Source organism: Carcharhinus amblyrhynchos, chromosome 12 (genome assembly GCF_965287045.1).
Source record: "Carcharhinus amblyrhynchos chromosome 12, sCarAmb.v2.hapA, whole genome shotgun sequence".
In the NCBI taxonomy this organism is placed as follows: Eukaryota; Metazoa; Chordata; class Chondrichthyes; order Carcharhiniformes; family Carcharhinidae; genus Carcharhinus; species Carcharhinus amblyrhynchos.
The window spans coordinates 1442439-1465803 of NC_137335.1; the positions used below are offsets into that span (position 1 = coordinate 1442439).

Below are 23365 nucleotides of genomic sequence, written 5' to 3' on the forward strand. Positions count from 1 at the left end.
AAACTCGGGTCTCTGGTGCTGTGATGCAGTAGTGCTAACCACTTATTAAATAAGATTCTGAGCTCACTGCACTCCAACACTTCAGTTTAAACTGAAACATTTTAACACTGAATATTAAAGGTGTATTAAGTAATCTTCACTTTATCCACATTAGAAAAGGTGAAATCTCTCTCTTGTAGTTTAACTTATTCTTTCTAACCTACTGTATTTAGGAAAATAACAAACACCAAGTACAAATAGTGATATTATTATTCACCTGAGCAGATGGTGAAAAAACCGCCTGGCGTATCGACTGATGGGGTCCCTGTATTCTAATATAGTTGCATCAGTCAAGGGTCTTGTAGGGGCATAAAATGCTCCAAGACTTGCTTCAAGTTGCGCTGCAGAATCAAGGTAGAATTTTAAAAAGATAATTGCAGTAAAACTATCAAAATCACTGCAGTAATTTTGTGTTTAAAAACTTATTAACCTCTGCATACCTTCCTGGTGACGTGTTTCATACATTTTTTACAAGAATTACAAACTAGAAGCCAAAGGCTGCCTTAAGCCATGTACCAACTGCATTGTTACCTTGAAAAGAGAGGCAGTAACTGCTCCACATGGTGCACCTCCAGCAATCTTTACTATCACATCATCGCAGTGGCCTGGACTCCAACCCATCTTTGCCCAACTTCCATTTTCCAGGCTCTTACTCTCCCCAAATTCTCCCACTCCTCCCCCTACCCCACCCTACAATAGTTCAGATAATCAGTCCAGAACTCTACAATGCTGAGGATAACAGAAGCAGGAAACGTAAATTGAGATCTCCCAGGCTGAGAACAGCAATAGTCTGAAGCCGTAGGTTCCAACATGGGAAGGTTAGTCAAACCTACCCAGTCCCACAACTCAGAGTCAACAGTTCAGAGCTGTGGTGGACAGGAATTTCATTCATGAAAAACGACAGTTGAGCAATGACAATGGGAGTGGAGTCCATGTTTGGGTCCAGTGCAGATCTGACAACTTTTGCCAGTTCCCATTCTTCCTGAAGTGCTGAGCCTTCAACTCCCTCTCATTCACTTTTCACCTCCCCAATCCCTGTTCCCAAGGCTTATATGTGCCATACTGATGTTGATCTCAAAGTGCATTGCCAGCAGCCTGTTCGGCAACAATAGAGCACCCACCCCTCTGGGGACGTAAGGACATATGTTAGCTCCTGGTCCAGCAATGCCTCAATTTTAAACTTCTTACCTTTGTGCTCAAATCCATGACTTATTTCTCTCTATTGTTCTAAATGGATCTGAACTTACAATAGCCAGAAAATCTGTGCCCCCGTGATTTCCTTTGCTCCACCAGTGGTGGCTATGCCTTCAACTATCTAGGCTCCAAGCTCTGGAACTCCTTCTCCAAGTCTTTCTGCTCTTCCAGTTTACCACCCTCTTTTAAGACACTCCTCAAGATCTCTCTTTTTGACTTTTCAGTTTGTTAAATGCCTTAGAAAGTTTTACTGTGTTAAAACCAATCTAAATAGAACTTATTATAGTACCTGAGGTCACATCACTTGAACCTACAGGCTTGGAGGGGTTTCAAAACTACATTATAAGAATTAAGGGAGCTCTGTTTAACATGGACTAAAACCTTACAGTATGCAAAAAGAAAGGGAAGAATAAAACAACTGGAGAACACTGGAATGAATTCAATATTCTGTGCATATCTCACATTCTCTTTCTGGTGTAAGATTCTGCTGGAGGAGGTGATCCACAATGGCAATGAGGCAAGCGTAGCACTGTGAGCCCAGAGTGTTCCAGTTCATACCACACAAGATATTAATAGCCTCATCGATTTGTCCATAACGAATATATTGACAGATGAGTTGCGTGGGACCCAGGCGTCCTCTCAATATGGCACCTGTCATGGGAAGAAAATGCACATCTGAGGCAAGACATTTTACAGGGCAAATTTGATTTGTTAAACAGGCCACAGTCTGATGCTAATTTGCAGTAAATCATTGAATTATACACCAAGTCCAGGTAATTATGTCAATCACAGTCTCCTAACAAGTAGATCACAAACAAAAGGGGTTAATTGTTTAGGAGTTGATTAATGCTGAGAATTCATTTGATCTTCGTAACGAGGAGTGATTAATCAGCACATTGCTTAACCTTGCAACTATGGCAGAAGAGCAGGACTCACTGGCACATGTGGTCTTGTGACTTGTAACAAAGCAATATTGTTCAGGAAGAAAAAGTTGTCATTATATTTTTGGAATGTTTAAGGCAATCAGGTACCAGGAATCACAAAAAGAAGTGAGACACATTAATTGTAGCTGTCAATACTCTTCCATCTGGGTGCCTGACCTCTGGTGGGTGGTGAGCTTCCAAATGACCTACACAGGAGAATGAAGTGACAGACAACTCATTGCCTAATTGATTTAAGAATAGTGCTCAGAGAAGCAGTCCAATTAAAATTACAAGCTGGCAATTAGCAGCTAGAACTCTAAATCCCCTCTCACAGCCTGCTGGCAATGAAAATAAAATGAAATGTACTTGCAATATGAAGTAAAATCTGTAGATTTCTGGGAAGCAGGCATAAGCCAAATCACCGATGAGAGTAGAAAGGCTATGTGGGTGCCTGGAGAAAGCACTATGCCTCACAGGTAACCAGGTGATTTATCGTTTTTCTAATGGGCAGCATCTCAAAATGAATCAAACATGCAACTGTAATTAGTGGAGTGCCACAGAGCACAATACAGCTGCTCACAACTGCCTTTGGCAAAACAGAAATGGAAAACTGTGATAAACAAAGTTAACTTTTTCAAAATGAGTTTACAAGTAGTATTAAAAGACAGCAGTGCAGCAAATGTACAGGCCAGTCAGTCACTAGACTGGGAGTGAATTATTTCCTTACTCACTTTGAGTTCACAGGATTTAACCATACTGACAATGCCAAAAGCTGATCAGAATTTAATGGAGTTAATTTGCATCATGACATCCTGATGTTTCTGTGAGGTCATGGTGCTTCTGAGTAAAACTACTTAGTTAATTGTGGAGCTATTAAAATATTTTAATATTATACTCAGGAGGGGTAACAAATATGGAATAATTTAAAAATCTGATTATTATTTTTCCTCCCTAGCCCTGCTCAATTTTGCCCTTAGGGATTGGAATTGCAGAAGACCTTGCTGGTCTGAACCTGCAGATGGGGTGTTATATCACTACATGCTGTTGATTCAATTATTGAGTCTGTGGATGAATTGAATCTGACAGCAACCTATTTGTATATCCTGGGTCAATTTTTCTCTCAAGTTGAGAAATTTCCTGACTCTGCATACTCAACTCAAGGACTGAAAATTCAGCTCTTAATAAGCAAGCAGATTGATGACAAATTGAACAAATCTACACATTCAAATATCCCAACTCTGCAAACTCAACTTGGCAGTAAACGCCCAGAGCAATCAGATTTTTATTCAAGGTGGGGAAGTTAACTTAAAATTTAATTCAGATAAATGCGTGATGTTGCATTTTGGTAAGACAAACCAGGGCAGGACTTACACAGTTAATGGTAGGGCCTTGGGGAGTGTTGTTGAACAAAAAGACCTAGGGGTGCAGGTACATAATTCCTTGAAAGTGGCGTCATAGGTTGACAGGATGATGAAGGCAGCATTTGGTACACTTGCCTTCATCTGTCAGAGCACTGAGTACAGCAATTGGGACGTTATGTTATAACTGTTCAAGACATTGGTAAGGCTACATCTGGAGTACTGCGTACAATTCTGCTCACCCTGCCATTGCCATTAAAGGATGTTATTAAGCTGGAAAAGGGGCAAAAATGATTTACAAGGATTTTACCGGGACTGGAAAATTTGAATTATAAGGAGAGGTTGAATAGGTTGGGACTTTTTTCCCTGGAGCATAGGAAGTTAAGGGGTGATCTTTTCGAAGTTTATAAAATCATGAGGGGCATAGACAAGATGAATAGCCATGGTCTTTTTCCCAGGTAAGGGTGTCCAATACTAGAGGGCATGGGTTTAAGGAGAGGAGAGAGATTTAAAAGAGACTTGAGGGACAATGTTTTCACACAGAAGTTGGTGCATATATGGAATGAGCTGCCAGAGGGGGTGATAGAGGCGGGTACAATTACAACATTCAAAATGGATTGGAAATGTCTAGAGAGATATGACTAAATGCAGGCAAATGGGATTCATTCAGTTTGGGAAACCCGGTCAGCATGGACGCGTTGGGCCAAAGGGTCTTTTTCTGAGCTGTGTATCTCTATCTCTCTTTAGTGGCAGGTGTACTCCACATGGAAACAGTGTGTCAGCCATAGGGGCATGCAGGTGCCAAGGCAGGCTGGTCTTGGAGCTCTGGAAGTTCATTCCTGTTGTGATAGAAATAAACAAAAAACTGCTCTCTAGCCCTCACCCATCACACACCTTATCTCCCACACATTCTACTCTAATTTCTATGGCCATCTCAGATCACAAGCTGATCTATGACTATAGCCCTCAGGCTTATGTTCATCAATAGCTACTGAAATTGCAAGCACCAATTTTTTCCAAAACATTAAAGAGCTGGGCATTTAAATTGCTTGGCAGCTGTACATTATCCACTATTTACCCACAGTCATGTCACTCTAAACAATCCCAAAGGGGTATGTGGATCTCTCCCAAAAGGATGCCTGAGATCTCCAAAAAACATTGGCAGGTTTAGACATTTTTCTCAAATGTCTAAAGTCCACAAGTTTCAGAAACTTAGGTAACCAAAGTCACTCCTGGATGGAAGCAGCTAGTCTTTTAAATCTAGGGGCATAAAGAACATTAATAGAGGCATAGAGTTCAAGACCAAGGAGGTTATGCTGAACTTATACAAGACACTAGTTAGACCTCAACTGGACTATCACGTACAATTCTGGCTGCTACACTATAAGAAAGCTGTGAACACGTTGGAGAGACTGCAGAATGGTTCCAGGAATGAGAAATTTCATTATGAGGATAGATTGGAGAGGTTGGGACTGTTCCCCCATGGAAAGAAGGTTAAGAGGAGATTTGAAAGACATGTTCAAAGTCATGAAGGGGCTGGACAGACTAGATAGGGAGCAACTATCTCTCCCTGTAGAAGGATCAAGAACCAGCAGGCACAGATTTAAAGTGATTTGCAAAAGAAAATATTTGATGTGAGAAAATACTTTTACACACAAGTAGTGATTGGGGTCTGGAATACACTGCCTGAAGTGTGGTGGAGACAGGTTCAATTGAGGCATTCAGGAGGGCAATAGATGATTATTTAAATAGCAATAATGTGCAGAAATACAGGGAAAAGGCACTCAGTCATGATGCTCGTTTGGAGAACTGGTGCAGACATGATGGGCCAAATGGCCTCCTTCTGCACTATAACAATTCTGCGATTTGCAGAACAACACAGAAAACTATAAGTTGTTGCCATTGCGTGTACACTTCTCCAGAGGGCACACTGATAAGTTCTTCAGAATGTGGATATGCCGGCGTTGGACTGGGGTAAACACAGTAAGCTAGTGAGTTTACTATCAAATAAATCGGTTGGACTAAAACCTGGTGTTGTCAGACTTTTTACCAAGTTCTTCAGAGTCAGCAATGACTGGATTGACCAGAACTTTCACTCTTACCCTGTTAATCTGGCTGTAAAAACCCTTGAGAAAATTACAGCTTTTTCAATGATATACAAATATGATTTTAATGGTGCACTCACTTCAGAATTTCTGCTAAAGATCCTTATTGGCCATGAAAATTTTATTTATGTGAAATGTCAAATCTCTCCATTACAATAAAAGATGTATTTCATTTTACTTTCTGTTTATAACGTATTTTAGCTTCTATTGTAAACCAATCATAAACATTGATTTTGCTATCTGAAAATGTGAATAAAAAGTGAAGGAATTTAACTTTCTGGTTTGCTGTCTGTAAGAATGCTACAGTTGCTTACTATCTTCAGAGTGGATAATCCATCTCAACCTCCTCCTGGGGACCCCAGCTTCAGATGCCAGCCTTCAGCCAATAAGATTCATACCACATATTAAGAAATAGCTGAAGGCACTCGATATTGCAAAGGCTATGGGACTTGACATTTGTGGTCTAGCCACACCTTTAACCAAGCTGTTCCAGTACAGCTACAACACTGGCATCTACCGGGAAATGTGGAAAATTGCCCAGGTTTGTCTGTCCACAGAATACAAGATAAATCCAACAGGTCAATCATTGCCACAATTTACTCTTGATTATCAGCAGTGATGGAAGGTGTCATTGACAGTGCTACGGTGGTCAAACGGGCCACCTAAAATGGCCCTTTACAGAGCATGCTGGGATAACTGGTCAAGCACTGAAACAACAGGCGGCAGCTTAAAAGACAGAGATAAACAGGCTGCAGCTTAGATGACTGAACCCCTAGGAAAAAGGCCATTCCAAAGACAACAGACACTCTCTGGTCGAACATACTTGTTTACCAGACAAAGTGGAGCCTTAGTCACTTATTTGGGAGGGAGATGTGCAACCTATGTGCCTCCAGCACCTACAGACATGGCCGTTGGGGACACATCCAGAGATCAATGAGGCAGCACTTGATTGGACACTATCGATCAGGATGATCAAGCCCTGATTGATTGATTGACAAGAATCAGGAGACCGCCCAAAAAGGACAAAACCAAGAAGAGATGAAAGGTGCTGCACAACAGAAGAAGCTCTTTCTCTGACCTCACAAACTAGGTGACCATCACCAGTAATGACAAGCATGAGGAAAGCCACCACACGCAAGAAGGAAGGAAGACCAGAGCCAAAGTGTCAGACCAGACCAAAGGACCAGACTATGCAGAGGACTATACAGACTAGCACACAGATAAAGGCCAATATCTGCTTGAGTACTTGCCAGTCACGCAAAGTTGTCAAAATCTAATATTGAACTTGAACTTTAGTATTTCTGTAAGATAACTTATTGTTGGGTGGGTGATTATTGATTGTGTGTTTAAATAAATATTGTTGTACTAACGAGACATCTACTCACAATTTTTTGTCCACCGTATAAGGGTTAAAACAGACTGTGGAGCAGGCACAACAATTGGTGACTCTGGTGGGACATTGACAAGAAGTGACTTTGTTGTTCCAATATCAAATCCCACAGAATCTATATTGAACGATTACTTAAAACTCAGAGCCAATAGGTGTAAACTCCTTATTGGACAAATAACTGCTTTTGGGAAATTGTTTATTGTGCATGTGTTGTTACTAACAAGGAGGATAGGGTAAACTCCGTAGATTTACATTAGAATCCTGAGGGATTAGGACCAGAACATAGCTCAAAGCCATACCCGCAGTCCCTACCCCTTGTCGTTGAATATGGAATGGCAGGAAACAGCACAGAGACAAAGTGTCCCACATGGAAAACAAAATTCACAGAATATATTGAGAAGGGTGGCCTCTATGGGCAGAATTTTGTGCCAATACTGAGATCAGGATCCCTAGGGCAGAAGTATTGGGACGATCTGAGGAAAGTTCAGGGAACACAGGAAGTCAAATGTGAGAAAGTGACTGCCATTGTGAGCTGCTTAGGACAGCTGTTAGGAACAGAAAAAGAATTAAACACAGTTTGTAAGGAACTGGAGGAATCAAAGCAGCCATAGGAAGAAAAGGAGGAGGAGATTAAGAAACTAAAGGAACAACAGCAGGAGAGGATACAGCAAATAAGAGCCGAAAAGGACCGAGAGGTAGAGGAATTAAAGAGAACCAACCAGGCAAATTTATTATATCCGGGCAATTTTCAAACATAGTATGAGAGGGCGCATCAAGACGCCCAGCGCACTGTCTTGGCCAAAGGTGAAGCTGAGCGGGCGGTAACAAGATTGGAAGCTCAGTGCACCGATCTGCCAGCAGCAATAAAAGCGCTACATCAAGCCAGTAAAAAACAGAGACAGGCAACTGCTGACCACTCCAAATACCAGAGAAATTTCATTGCTGGAATCTCTTATTGGTTCAAAACAGATTTGTGTGTATCTTCAGGATAGTGGAGGAAGAGGAGATAGAGGATGTGGACTGGGGAGAGTTAAAGGAGAATGCTAAACTTTACATTATGCGAACCGAGGACAAGACATGGGGCCCGATTTTACCATTGCGTCGTGCCTGTTTTCGTGGTAAAGTCAGGTGTGAGGCCACTGATGCGATCCGTGCCCAAGTCCGCACAGATGGCCACTTTATTGAAACCCGGAAATGGCTGTGATCCGATTCATGCATGCATTTAAATTGAATTAATGAACTTCCCACCTAAGTATATCAGCATTTCCCCCTTTACCACTGTGTTCGCCAATCAGGAATTGCGCCAAAATGAACTGCTGAATAAAAATCTGGTTCGGGTGTTCCAGCTGCTGAAGAGGTGAATTCAGAGCTCCCAACGGTTCTCTGACTCAGATCAATGGTGGTGGTGGGAGGGGATATCAGATTATTCCCTGGTGGGGGAGGGGTGGGAGAGGGAGGCCCAATTGTTGTCTGGTTGTGGTGGGGGATGGTGGTTGGGGGGGGGGGGGGGTGGTGTGGGTGGTGGTGGTGGTGGGGAAGGGGGAGGTCAAGAGTTGGGGACAATTCTTGTCTGGTTGGGGAGGGAGGAGGAGGCGGGTCAGTCAGATGTACCTCGGAGGTGGGGAGTGAGGCCAGATCATTCTCTGGGTTGGGGTGATGGGTGGGAGGGGAAGGAGCAAGGACAGATCGTTCTGTTGTGGAGGCGAGTGAGGCCAGATCATTCTAAAGGTTGGGGGGAAGGGGGGAGTGAGGCCCAATCGCTCACTGGTTGGGTGGACAGGGGTCTGTTGCCACTCTGCAGGTGATCGGGGAGGGGGCGCAATCGGTCTGAGTAGTGGGGGGAGGGTGGATAAGGGGAACAGTGATGTCTTTGGGGGCCATTGCTCCCATTTTTCACTATTGGGCTGCAGCGATCTGACACAGGCATGATATGTCAAATTTTTTTCTAACTACGCATGCGCAGTTCAGAACTCTGATCATTTTGGGCGCACTAAATGTAATAATGGTGTTTAGAACATGTGGTTGTTTGTACTTGTAGAGTGTTGCTGTCTGTAGCCTCTGGAAGGTAAATATGTTGTTGGGATATATCATTACTGTACATTCCAATGCCTGGGCCTTGCTTGACTGACATCATATTTTGCATTCAGGATCAAAGGGGGGTCTATGGCCAAATGGGCCACTTAAAATGGCGATTTACAGAGCACACTGGGATAATTGGGCAAGAACTGAAACAGCAGGCGGCAGTCTAAAAGACAGAGATAAACAGCTGCAGCTCAGATGACTGAACACACAGGAAATAGGCCATCCCAAAGACAATAAACACTCTCTGGTGAAACAGATTTATTTACCAAAGCAGAGCCTTAACCCCTTATTTGGAAAGGAGATGTATGTCCTATGTGCCTCCAGCACCTACGGGCATGGCCGTTGGGTACACACCTAGAGATCGGTGTGGCAACTCCCGATTGGACTCTTATCGATCAGGGTGATCAAGCCCTGATCAAGGAGGAATAAAAGGTGTTGCACAACAGAAGAAGCTCCCTCTCTCTCTCTCTCTGATCCCATGAATGAGCTACAACAATGGCGACCATCGCCAGCAATGACAAAGTCACCATACCCGAGAAGGAAGGAAGACCAGAGTCAGAGTGTCAGACCAGACCAAAGGACCAGACTATGCAGAAGACCACACAGGCCAGCACACAGTTAAAGGCCAATATCTGCCTGGGTACTTGCCACTCACGCAAAGTTAAGGTCTAGTATTGGACTTGAACTTTAGTATTTCTGTAAGGTAACTTATTGTTGGTTGGGTGGGTGATTATTGATTGAGTGTTTAAGTAAATATTGTTGTACTAACAAGAAGTCTACTCGCAATTCTTTGTCCACTGTATAAGGGTTAAAACAGATTGTGCAACAGGCACAAAAATTTGCTACCAAATGGCATTTACTCTGCAATCACTTACACACTGACCCCAGTTTGGTTCCACCAGGGCCTCAGAGCTCTTACCTCTTCACAGCCTTGTTTCAAACATGGACTTGAGCTGAATTCAAGGGGAAGGGGAGACTGACTGCCTTTATATCAAGGCTGCATTTGACTGAGTGTGGTACCAAGGAACTCTAGCAAAACCGCAGTCAATGTGAATCCAGGGGAATACTCTCCACCAGGTAGGGTTATACTGAGCATAAAGGTCGATGGTTATGGTCACTGGAGGTGAATCATCTCAGTTCCAGGCCATCTCTGCAGGAGTTCCTCAGATTAGTGTCCGAGGCTCAACCATCTTTAGCTGCTTCATTAATGACCTTCCCTCCACTGACCATTCAGACTTGGAACTATATCACTGGTCACAATCTTGGAATGCCCTCCGAAAAACACTCTGGGTCTATCTATACCACACTGACAGCAGTGGTTCAAGAAGGCAGTTCACTGCCACCTTCTCAAAGGCCAATAGGGATGGACAGTTAATGCCTGCCTAGCCAGTGACACCCACATCCCATGAAATAATCCCTCTAACCTACACATCCCTGGACACTTAGGGGCAATTTCTTGCATGGCCAATCAACCTAACCCATACATCTTTGGACTGTGGGAGGAAACCGGAGTACCCGGAGGAAACCCACGCAGACACAAGGAAAATGTGCAAACTCCACACAGACCCGAGCTGGGAATAGAACCCAGGACCCTGGAGCTGTGAAGCAGCAGCGCTAACTCACTGTGCTACCGTGCCACCCACTGACTGACACCACTGCTGCTGATACCTGGTGACTTGGTGCCAGATTCAGCTGATAGCAGGAGAGAGGAAATCCACACCAGGCAGAGATCTTCGTGAACAGCTTTTACGAGGTCAGCAGTGAGTGTTGCTACTTGGCCACTGACTGTGAAACGCAGCTTGCTGTGTGCATGTGTACTTCAGAATGTAAAGCTGAACATGCCAGTTAGTTGAGGATCATAGATCTGACTTTTAATCAAACACAATTACAAACTGAGGAATTTAAAATATTTACACTTTTTTTTAAAGCAAAGAATACAAAGGACAAAACAAATATACTAAGAGGCGGAGAGCTTACCTAGTTTCAAACAAAGTACTCCAACAGGCCCTTTTTCAAATCTCAGAAACATGAGATCGTGCACATTGAGGTTGTCTTTGCTTGGAGGAATTCCCCGGGGAACTGTCCACTGCATCTGAGCCAACCTGCTTGTTATAGCAAAATGTTGGTTGAGTTGAAGCTTGGTCACAGGTTTTACGTCCTCCGCAAACAACTGCATCTTCATCGGCGATAACGCCATGTCATAACACTGAATTTCACCTTGACAGCTGCTCACCATAATTAATGCACCATCAGGATGCCAGGCTATCATAGAAGGCATCAGATCAGTTTGTGCTAGTAAAGTTACTTTGCGATGGGCATCGTATAAAATCAGTGAAGAATCCTCACAACCTAACACAAGTTTGTCTTCTATAATATTTCTGCTGCAGCAAGTGGCTTTGGACCGCAATGGGATGCTAATGACTGCCACACGTTGCAATTTATTCCGAGCACACTCATAGATGCAGCTATCTGCCACTGGCTCTTTGTCTGGGGCAATAAAGCATTCCACTGTATGGACCTGATAAGGCTGATTAATACTGAAACCAGCATCAAGTGGATCACCTTCTGTGCGAATGAAGCTTAAAATCTGAAAAGGAAAAGAAACAGTGTACAAATTAAATAAAGTGAATAGTTAATATAACACTGAACAGCTGCTATATTGTTCCTACTTATACATTCAGAATCAGAAGACAACTCACAGGAAAATACTGTATATCACTTGTGTTGATAAAATATTTAAAAGTGCTCAGACACCAATAGCTTTGGGTTTTCCTGATACCATCAGGAAAGTTGAGGGACAGAATTTCTAACCAGTCACTGATCCCGCTGGTACCCAGCCATATTTTCAAGAAGGCTGCAATGTAATAGGAAGATCTTCAGTGAAAATCCTGCTCCTGACTGGGTTTCCACTGCAGGAGGGAAAGATTTGCAGCAGCAGAAGCAGTGGTTCACAGGTTGAAACAGCTGCACGATCAGATGTGGGAGCCGTGCTCGAGAATTGAAAAGTAATCACAAAAACGTCACTGGACAGCTGGAGTGGGAGGATGAGGAATGCTCGAGTTGAGATCTGCAAAGTTTAAAGATTCTCAGAAGCTCTGATGGAGGTAATGCTGACAGAGATAATGGCAAGAAGAAAATGGTTCTGTCATTTGCGGGGTTGTCTGGAAGGTGGTGGCACTAACATTGCCACTAATTCTACAAGCCATAAAAGAGCTATTCCATGTCAGAAACATTGAATGCTGCTGAAAGCATGACTCAACTTCACACCATCCAAAGTTTAAGATTTATTTATTAGTCACAAGGAAGGCTTACATTAACACTGCAATAAAGTTACTGTGAAATTCCCCAACGCGTCACACTCCAGCACCTATTCAAATCAATGTACCTAACCAGCACATCTTTCAGAATGTGGGAGGAAACTGGAGCATCTGGAGGAAACCCAGGCAGACATGGGGAAAATGTGTAGACTCTACACAGATAGTGACCCAAGGTGGGAATGGAACCCAGGTCCCTGGCGCTATGAATACTACTGTGCCGTCTAGGGCCAGTTAGCGTAAAAGAAAAAAAGAATGGCACACAAGATCCCTCCACCCACCCTCTCATTATGTACATTTCCCTGACACCATTCCACCATCACATTTTCTACAATTGAAGTGCAAGTGAAGAGACAACTGAATTGTCTACAGCTGATGGTACGCCTACACTGGAATATCTGCAGACATCTTGGTGAAAGATGTTATAAAATATTTTATGGCATGCTAAATCTTTGTGTTCTTTCAAAGGAAAGGCATGCATACATCCTATAATTGGTGGAGGAATAGTTGCTTCAGATCTCACAACATGCATGAAGAAAAATTCCTGTAGCTTCTGAGCAAACTTGAAGACATGCAGAGGTTGGAGGAGTGTTGTGAGACTCAGGCTGGCCATGGAATGGGCTATATACAGAACTGTGAGCTTTTCTTCGCTGCAGGAAATCTCATGATTTGAAAGGCCTTGTTGTTATTACTTAGTCACATCTTATGTTTAAGTTAGAAAGTTTTGTGCTAAAATGAATGCTTGTTTTGTCCCTCAAGCGTTGAATGCTATAAAAATGAAGCATCAGAGAAGCAACCTGGCCTTGACAGGAAGCCTTCCTCCACCAGATTCATTAACTTTGACATGGCACACCATAGTTATTTAGGCACCAGCCAAAACTGGGACGAGGCAGCCACTGAAACAGATGGCATATCACTGGGTCAATCGTGCTACAAATGTGAGCAATATCCACTGTCTGTGCAGCTTGGGAATGAAATCTCTTCCTGTTGAAGAAGTGAACAGGGTGATTACACCCTGCCCTTTAGGAAGCCAGCTACGGCTGAAATTAAAGTTTTATTCTCTCCTTCTCTCTCGATTTGCTTGATCCATGCAGATCTGACTGCATTCAGAAACAACCCAAACATAACAGTCATGACATATTTAATGTAATGATTTTGAACCTACTAGTCCACCTCTGAAAACAAAAGCAGGAACACATGAGGGAGCCAACTTGCTGCATATCTCTCCAAATTTCCTCACACCCATAGTATAAGCACCTGGCACATACATGGTTAATGTGGGACTGAATGTGGTGCCTAATGGCGTGACCAGCGTTTATTGTCCATCCCTGGTTGCCCTTGAGATGGTAGGGATGAGCTTCTTGAACTGCAGTCCAAGATGCAGAAACAGCCACAATGCAGATGAAGTTGAGGATTTAAAACTAGTGACAGTAAAGGAACAGTGATATATTTCCAAATCAAGATGGTGAGTGACTTGGAGGGGCAGGGGACCGGCCATCAGGAGCCTGGCGACTGAGGGGGTTGGGGTGGGATGGTATACATGCGCACTAAAGGCCAAACATCCAAATCCAAATATTCATTCACATCACACAACCTACTCCCATTCAAAGCAGCATCCTTTTTTCAAAAAAAATCCTAAAACATACTTCCAACTTCTGCTGGACACAAGGGAAGACAGTCACTGATACAAGTTCCCAGGCTCTCCCAATGACTAAATGGCCAATGGGGAATTTGATGTCTAGATCAGCACTGGCAACACACCATTGAATAATCTAGTTAATATAGTTGTGCTCTCCTGGGCTATTCCCCTTTAGCAGACTGGATGGAGCCAGTGGCAAGTAAGTGCTGTGGTGACTTTGAGAGTCCCTGGCAAAGTAAGGCATCCTGAGAAGAGCATGCAGCTGGCCCTGGTTCAGGAAGTCATTGTCGTCAGCTGACCCTCAACTCGAGAATGGTGTCTTCTCAAAATTAGAAACATAGAAAATCGAAGCAGGAGTGGACCATTCGGCTCTTCAAGCCTACTCTGCCATTCATCGTGCTTCATTGTGGCTAATCATCAAATTTAATATCCTGATCCCAACTATGCAAGTTACTGCCATGGGCATTCATGGAACTGAACAAATCAATTTTCAACTCCAGAAGGCCATATATGTCTGTAACACTTTGCAAGAGAAACACACATTGGATGACCCTTCAGATGCATCCAGAAAAGCACTGTTGTGGCCAGGGTGCTGGGGAAAGCCTACTAAGCACCACCCCTCACCCTCTCACCCACCAACCTTTACTAGATGCAGCAGGTGCTCGATTCTGAGGCTACTGCATCTAGCAAGACAATTGTTCTCTCTCCAAATTGAATTGGCACCCATGTTAAGTGGGTAACATTCACTGAGGGGACAGCAAGGCAAAATATGCCAGAAAGAAGTAATCAGAGAGCTAGAAATCCTCCAAGGAATCCAAACAAAGACCAATCCCACTAGGGTGGCACGGTAGCACGGTGGTTAGCATTGCTGCTTCACAGCTCCAGGGACCTGGGTTCGATTCCTGGCTTGGGTCACTGTGTGGAGTTTGCACATTCTCCTCACGTCTGCGTGGGTTTCCTCCAGGTGCTGCGGTTTCCTCCCACTGTCCAAAGATGTGGGGGTTAGGTTGATTGACCATGCTAAAATTGCCTCTTAGTGTCCTGAGATGTGTAGGTTAGAGGGATCAGCGGGTAAATGTGTAGGGATATGGGGGTAGAACCTGGGTAGGTTGTGGTTGGTGTGGACTCGATGCGCCAGATGGCCTCTTTCTGCATTGTACGGTTTCTATGATTCTAGGTGTTACTGACAGGGTGAGAATTGGACAATGATATCAGGGCTTTATTGCAACACGATACACATTTTTTCCTGTATTCATGAGATCTTCGCCCGTCTCCAGCCAGTGCATCAAGCAGCTAAAAACAGTTCAATTAAAGCAGCAGCTGGTGGGAACATTACACAAACTGAGTGGAAAGTGCTCTGTAGTATTTGTGTCAGGCAAGCAGGATTAGAAATATTCCCATATATTCAGTAATGCATGTGGTGCAGTGATTTAAACTTTGAACTGAACTAGTGTTTCTGCTGTAGTATTGCAGTCCGATATTCATAGAAAGCAATAAGATAACTGGGACAATGTGGGTGGGAAAAGGTAGCAAGACGTGTGAGGAAGAGGAAGAAACAGAGAGGAAAGTGAAAGATAGTTAGAAAGGGGGTAAGGGGGAGGAAAAGAAAAACAAACAGGGCAGGGAGGGGAGGGGAAATGGGAAATAATATGAAGCATGAATTTGTGATTCATTATCAGTACCCAAGATTCTAATTCATGCTACATTTATTGTACTAGTCACTATATATCGACAGTTACAAAAGGCCTTCAAAAAGACTCAAATCCGATTTGAAATTATAACCTTTTCAAAGAAAAAAAAAATGATGGGTTTTTCCTGGAAATCAACAAAGGCTGATGGAGGGTAGGAAAAGTGGTGTTGAGGCCAATGGCTTTTCTCCCAGGGCTTAGAAAAAAAATTTCAAGAATCAGTTCCCAAGACGTATCGCTATTGAGACTATTTTTGATCTGTCTGCCTGCCAGTGCTACCCAGGCACTCTCAGGCTCTGTCCAGGCAGTACCAAGAAAGGGGAGGGGCAGGGGGAATGTTCCTGAATTCCCACTGGGCATGATTGTCTACCCCTGAGTGCTGCTCTCACCCATGTTCCTGTTGGAAGTCTGCTCACCAGGTGTCTGCCTTTGGAGACTGGGGGCGGGGGGACGGTGATGATGATTTTGGCATATGGGCCTGATAATTACATGGTGATGAAATAGATTCTCTCACAGAGACCAATGTGATGTGATGGTAATGAATTCAAATGTAGTTCCAGATATTCACCATTAGGAAATGTGCCCCGTCACTGTTGGGGCGAGGGGGACAATCATGTCATGCATTTATGTTACTTTAAAACTCAGCTTGGTATTTCTCGCAATGTTTTCCTCCCCCATCACCAAACATGCCCAACATGAACAGGAGCATAAAATTCAAGCAAGTATGTGTCTCATGTGGCCACTCACTATTATGTAGCCGCATCCTTTTAGATGCTCCCTTCATCCTCTGTGAACAGTCCCTAAAACTAAAACTTTTACTGAAAGTATTAAAATTAGGTTAACACAAGGTTCCTGTGGGGCAACACTTATTTTTTACAAATCAGGCAGTACCAGATGCTGCTGTGCACAGATACAGACCTGAAAATCAACACCAATATTAAACACAGATATTGGCCCTCTCAGATCTTTTGACCGCTTTACTAATTAACTTTCTGTAAAAAAAATTAGCTATTAACAATCCCCAAGCACAACTTAATCTTCAGCAGTTGAGAAACAGCAGAATCTGAAATGATTATCCAGTCATTGTAATTTCAGCTTTTTAAAGCCAATTTTTGTCCTGGAACTGTTTTATCAAGGAGTGACTTAAAATGTAAAAATAGCTACATAAAAGTCCCTAGTAAACAGGTATTGATTAATCCATTTACCTTTAAGCTCCAATTTACTGATAAGTATAATTCCATCCCTCTTTCTCTTAAAAAAGGGAATGGGAAAGGAATCAATGACCATTATTGAGCAGATAAGAATGAAAACAACTGGGATAAAACAAAGTGCACATAGCAAAGCAACTGCTGGTTGAAAGTGTGATGAAAGTGTGCACCTTCAATAAAGGCCAGAGCAAAACTATTTAAAAGTTATTTAGTCTAAATTAGGAGTACAGCAATGGGTTGTCACAGTTTCAGAATCATATTCGTTCAAAGAAGGCATTATGTGATTAAGTGTCTTCCTTCAACGGAGCAATTCCCATTAATGTTTTTCTAAAAAAACTTACAATCAAGTAAAGCACCTCAAAAGAGCATAATTTATGAAACAGTAAATGTGTATCAATTTTACACATCCTTTGCATAGGCAGTGCAAGGCGGCCCATGAAAATCACATAGCAGGGCAAATAATAGGTTCAAACGATACATTCTGAGTAGAAAATTGGCTTAACTTGCAGATTGAAAATGCAACAAAGAAAACATGCAAGTCAGATTGCTATGATTGAAGTCTTTGGCTTGCTGAAGAAAAATTGAGAATTGATTTATTTCAGGGGGTGTTGAACAAAGTGGTTGGTTTGATTTCACACTGTGGCACACACAATCATCACTTTAATTAGACATGAACAGAAAATCTATTTCATATAGGTAAAAAAAACCTTGTCATAAAATTTTAACATCACATCTGGGCTATGAACAAAACTTGATCTCCCACTGGTTCCGAGCATAATATAAAACAGAATTAAATAATTGTAAAGCCATGAGTTGGGAATGGAAGCAGACTCTGCCTGGTTCAGTTCCCAATGATACCCATATCAATTGGGTAAATAACCCCTAGCTAGTTGCAGGATCCCAAAAGGGCTTGTCGTTTGGGCAATGCAGCAGCCAGAAACAGAATGTGCATCTGACCCTCAATTACAGAGCTTCTGTCAGGCAGCCAAAGTAGGGGATAAAATATTTCCAAAATATGATCCATAAAAAATAGTATTATAGACTTTAAATAAAAAAAAACTGTAATATAAATTTGTTCATTTCTCTATAAAGCATAGAATTCCTGCAGTGGAGAAGGCTGCCACTGAGTCTGCATTGACTATTTGACAGGCTCTCTTCCTTGCTCTATCCCTGTGACCCAATATATTTGCCACGGCCAATCCAGCTAACCTCCACATCTTTGGACTGTGGGAGGAAACCAGGAGTAGCTCATGTAGACACAGTGGGAATGTGCAAATGCCACACAGTCACCCAAGGCCAGAATTGAACCCAGGTCCCTGGCTAACCACTGTGCCACCATGCTGCCAAATTGTAGTTTATAAATTATTTTACCTCAAGTCTGCTATTTGTGTAGCTTAACACCACCAGATTAGCCCGGTCACTTTCGCTAGATATTGGAGACCAAGGCCAGGCATCTCCATTAGCTATTTTCCACCAGCATATCACCAGATCGTGCATATAGTTAATGGCCAAATGGCGTTCTACTCTCCGTCCTGTAGGTCCTGGTAAATCAATGTAAGAAATCTACAAAGAAACAGAATCAGAATGTTAAGATTGCCTGGACTGATACTGAAACACTGTATTATAATATTATTATTCTCACTGTTTCAATTTGATCATCTTTTACTTAAAATTATCTACCCCAGAAAAAGGTGACTTTTGATGAATAAAACTAACCTGAAAACTGCATTGTTAAGGTAACTGTACTGAGTTGGCAAAAATTCTGGTGTTGCAGTATAGTAAAAGAATTAGTAGTACATTTACAATTATAATTTTCAGTTTTTCTCCAGTCCTCCTGCAAAAAGGTTGCTAGCACAACACTATTAAAATAGAAACACTGTATCATCTACATGTCATTTGAGAAATTGTGCTGTAACCTACCTAAGGAATTAATAGAGTTTGATAGCAAGAAAAAAATACCATTTTGCTATTTCTGGTCAGCAATAATCAAACCATTTTCTGAGGATTAGCCATACAGCTAAGCCCACTGGACCAGGCACTCATGAAGGGCAGGGGTTCCCCTTATCAGGGAAATGCTTCTGGAGCCAGTTTCACTATGGGATAGATTGCTTTTATATTCCTGTCTGGGAAGCAACAAAGGATCCCAGTAATGCGATAATGCCAGAGTGCACACGGTGTTAAGAACCCGTTCCATTTATGTATTGTAGTTAGCAAATAATCACGCTCATCCAAATTGTGATCTCACCACTTGTCTCAGGCCATTATAACAGGGTTAACGCTGAAAATCCTTTGCTGCATTTATGCAGTTAAACAGAGGTCTTCTCTATTTGCAGTCATAATATTATTGCTCTCAGGCACCTTGAATGAACATCAAAAAGGTGCTACAAATCGTAGTAAAACTTTTGATGCTGACCACCTCCCCAGAATTTTCAAAGCTTTCAACTCATCATACTGTGTTAGTTATCTAAACCATTCCACTGTTCATTTCTTACACAGATTTTATCCCAATTGCTTGAATTTTCTTGACACAATAAATGTTCAATGAGCTTTTCACCTATCAGACAGAGGGGGGATTAACATGATTGCATCTTCACACATTACCAATTAGTCAAGTCCAATAATACATTGACGTTCTCTTGTTAAAAAAATGCAGATTTAATTATTAAAAGTGTAAAAAAGTAATTATATCAAGCCAATTTTGACAGAGTAGTCTTGTAAAGCTTTTAACATGCTTACTAAAATGCTCTTTTAATCTTTATTCAAATTCCTAAAGAGCTGGAGTACAAAACTGGATTTTAATACATACTATGAACAAATAAGTAATTTCTGTACTTTTTATTATTCATGCATAGGATGTTTATTACCCATCCCACATTGTCCTTGCTAAACTGCCTTCTTCAGCAGTTCCAGAAGGCAGTTCACTGCAACCCGCTCAGGGCAATTAGTGATTAATAAATGTGGGGCCTTGCTGGAAATGCTTACATCCCGGGAAGGATTAAAAAAAACTCTCTCCACCCTTGGACAGCCACAGATTTGTCACATTGTTTATCCAACCCCTAGCTTTTGGCCAAGCAGGATTCCCTCTAACTATATTGGGCAGGCCAAAGCCTTCTTCAGTCCTTGCCACAAACTTGGCCTTTTGGCTATGAGCAAGCATTGGATCAAGCCCAAGATGGGGTGCCTTATCATGTCAGCTTGGTTCTTGTCTTTCTCTCTTGTGGGGACCTTGAATTAGATTCAATTGGAATGGGAATTTGAATTTGGTTTGTGAAGCAAGGAATGGATTTGGATTTGCCTGGTCCATTCTGAGCAATGGCTTTGTAACTTTAAGAATGGGGTAAAAAAAATTGTTCCCTGATCACCAACTCTATTCTCCTTCCTTGGCACTGCCAATCACCAAGATCACAAAATCTCAACTAAGCAACATGGATCAACTCAGCCTTCATCTCAGCTCATTTGCTGCTGAAACCTCTCATTCTTGTTACTTGATTTTTCTCATGCTTTCCTGGCTGGCCTCTCTCCTTATAAGACACATACAAGACACATGTATAGAACGCAGTCCCTTTCTCTAGTATTTCTGTGTTGGAAGTTACTCAAGAAAAGAACTATATCTCCTTGGACAGGCAATGTATTATTTATCTCAATATATACTACCTGCCCTCCTGTGCTAAGTCAGTGTTTTGTGGTTGCAAGGTGCGTGTTAACATGGAGTTCAACAACTTCTTACCATCAACCATCTTCTTCATTTTGATCCTTTTAAAAGTGATATTTCTTTCCCCCAACCTTGTACCCACCCCCAACCTTGTACCCACCCCCACAGGGACATCTGTAACTTGTTTCTATGTTTTGCTTTCACAGGGCACTTGTTCTGCTTTCTTACCTTTATGCTGCTATTGCATCTTCTTTAACACTACCATTAACACTCCTTTTGTTTTGTGTCCATGATAACTTTGTCAAATCTCTCCTGATCTCCAACCTGTCTCTGATTTTCTATTTTGCTCTACAGCAGTCTAAAACCCATCACATTTCTATCTCTCTTCAACTCTGAAGAGTCAGATGGAGTCAAAACATAAACTGTTTCTCTCTCCTCAGATGCTGCCTGACCTGCTAAGTTTCTTCAGCATTTTCTGTTTTTATGTCAGATTTCCAGCATCCACAGTATTTTGCTTTTATTTTTGTGATTTTAGTGTGATAGAACACAATCTAGATGCAGAACCCAGATCTGATTGTTTCTCACTCTGAGCACATTGGATAAGAAGAGATGATTCTTAATAATAGTCCTGAATTGGAAGCTTGCAGTGATCAATGTTTGCAGTTGTAGCGATGATTTTAAAACTTGAAACAGACAAGTTATCCTTCATGATTTATAACAGTGCCCTCTTCAGGTACCTATTCTCAGTTCTTTAGCAAGGAGGCAACAGGAATAACCTGTTTGGCTATTTTATTAATTCATCAGAAAAGGTTTAATATGACACGTATATAAACTGATCGAAACTGAAACAAAACCACACCACAGAGTTAGTAGAGTATTTGTACTGCAATTATAGTATTCAATATTGAGTATAAATCTATAATACTCTAATTATTAAATTGATACAGCAATATAACTAAGCATAACTAAAATGTAAATTTTCAGCAAAAGCACACCACAAGCAAATTCCAGAAAGCAGAAAGGAAATATTGTTGACCGATTACATATTAATTCAAAGAATAAGCACTGTGTTTAATATAATCTTACTGTTGCCTCTTGGTCTCACAGTAGTAGTGGCTGAAGTAAATTACTGGAAGCTGGAACTTATGTTATCACCTGCTGCTGTGTCCCCTTAGTAACTTACGCCACAGCGAGTCTCAACAGATGGGTCTCAACTGTAAGATTCTAATTATGGAAATTTGGCATTGACATTGTGATCCCTTAGTATTAATGTAAATATTTCTCAGTACTGCTTAAAGATACACATTTAGCTTTCTGCTACTTCAATTGAGGCATCACCCACTTAAAATTTTTTTTGTTAATAGCTGATAAGAGAATTAGTGAATGAGAGAATTTAATGGGGCCCTCAGGAGCAGCTTGGGAGGTGAGGTAGGTGGCAGTAAAATGGTGAGGGAGGGTCGAAGGTGGAGCATCTGTCGCCTTCCGGACCCCATTGGAATTTTATTACTGGTGGGAAAGGTGGAGGATAGCCTTCCTGCCCAGAGGCCAACAGTGGTCCTTAAATGGCCAGTTCATTCCCACCTCTACTGGCACTTTGTAATTGGGCCTCATCAACCACCGTGCCTCCCCACTCCTCCCCCAGCAACCCTGAGCCCACTCACCTCCAACTGCAAGCGGCCTCCATGCTGCTTCTCCCAGCTGTGTGCAGTCTAGCAGTAGCCACTTTTTCTGGTGGTGACGCTGGGACCAAAGAGCTGCCAATCCTCCTACTGGGTGGTAGCTAATGACCAGATTGTGTTTTTTAAAAGGCCGGAGCTTGGACAACAGTTCATTAGGTGTCTAATTGCCACATAATCTGACTGCTGCTCCCTGAAGTGGCCAAGGCAGGGTTGCCGTGATTTTCCAGGTAATTGTTGCCCTGACAATATTCAGCCCAATGTGTTGAACACTTGTGTTTACAAATATACAATATAATTTCAAACCATGACAAATGTACTTGCAGTTTTTCACTTGGTGTGTTAGAATTAATACCAGTTAAATGATTAAAAATTTAATGTTGAACTCCTGTTAAGTATACCTTAAGAATGGCATGTCAAATTACATTACCAATAGTACGTGCACTTGACTGAAGAGGTTGTATAGAAATAAACTGATCTACAGTTACCTCTCCAGAGCAGCTCTCCTTCATATATAAATCTCATCAGCAAGTTAACAGGATTTTGTTTTAACTATACCTGACTCTAGATACATAGGTTTACAGCAGCAATAAGCAACTAGTAATCAGAAGCAGGAAAGCTCAAGTTCCTGAGCCCTGGGCCACAGCGACCTGCTATAATACTCCTTGCCGTCACCCCAGCTAAGCTGAGCTGAGGAGTATGACAAATAACAAGTTGTTTTTGTGTAGCACCTTTGAGTACAATGTTGTGAGATAATAGACAATTATCTCTTAAAACAGTCCTTCTCTCACACTTATATTGTGACATCTAAGATTTCAACTCGCTCAGTAGGATAGAGAAATTCCCCAGTATTACAATAATGTTGTAAACAATATGTCTGGTGTAACTATTACAACAATATTAATATGAAAGCAAAATACTGCAGATGTATTGTGAAGTTTTGATTCCGTATGACTCCTCTTCACAGCTAGAGCTGGGCTGGAGTACTGTGTGCAGTTTTGGGCGCCGCACCTGCGCAAGGATATTTTGGCCCTGGAGGGAGTGCAGAGGAGGTTTACTAGGCTGATACCGGAGTTGAGGGGATTGAGCTATGAGGA

General features: G+C 42.1%; 1 protein-coding gene across 5 annotated transcripts in view; it reads right to left on the minus strand.

Moving 5' to 3' along the window:
• The window catches only part of wdpcp (WD repeat containing planar cell polarity effector), a 130936-nt gene that overhangs the window by 58558 nt on the left and 49013 nt on the right, over positions 1–23365 (minus strand). For all 5 annotated transcript variants that reach the window (XM_080199954.1, XM_080199955.1, XM_080199956.1 and 2 more), the window contains 4 exons: positions 18312–18503; positions 11069–11678; positions 1696–1884; positions 257–380 (listed from right to left, as the gene is read on the minus strand). In XM_080199954.1, coding sequence (XP_080056080.1) covers positions 257–380; positions 1696–1884; positions 11069–11678; positions 18312–18503 — 1115 coding nt within the window. The remainder of the gene's footprint in view (positions 1–256; positions 381–1695; positions 1885–11068; positions 11679–18311; positions 18504–23365) is intronic.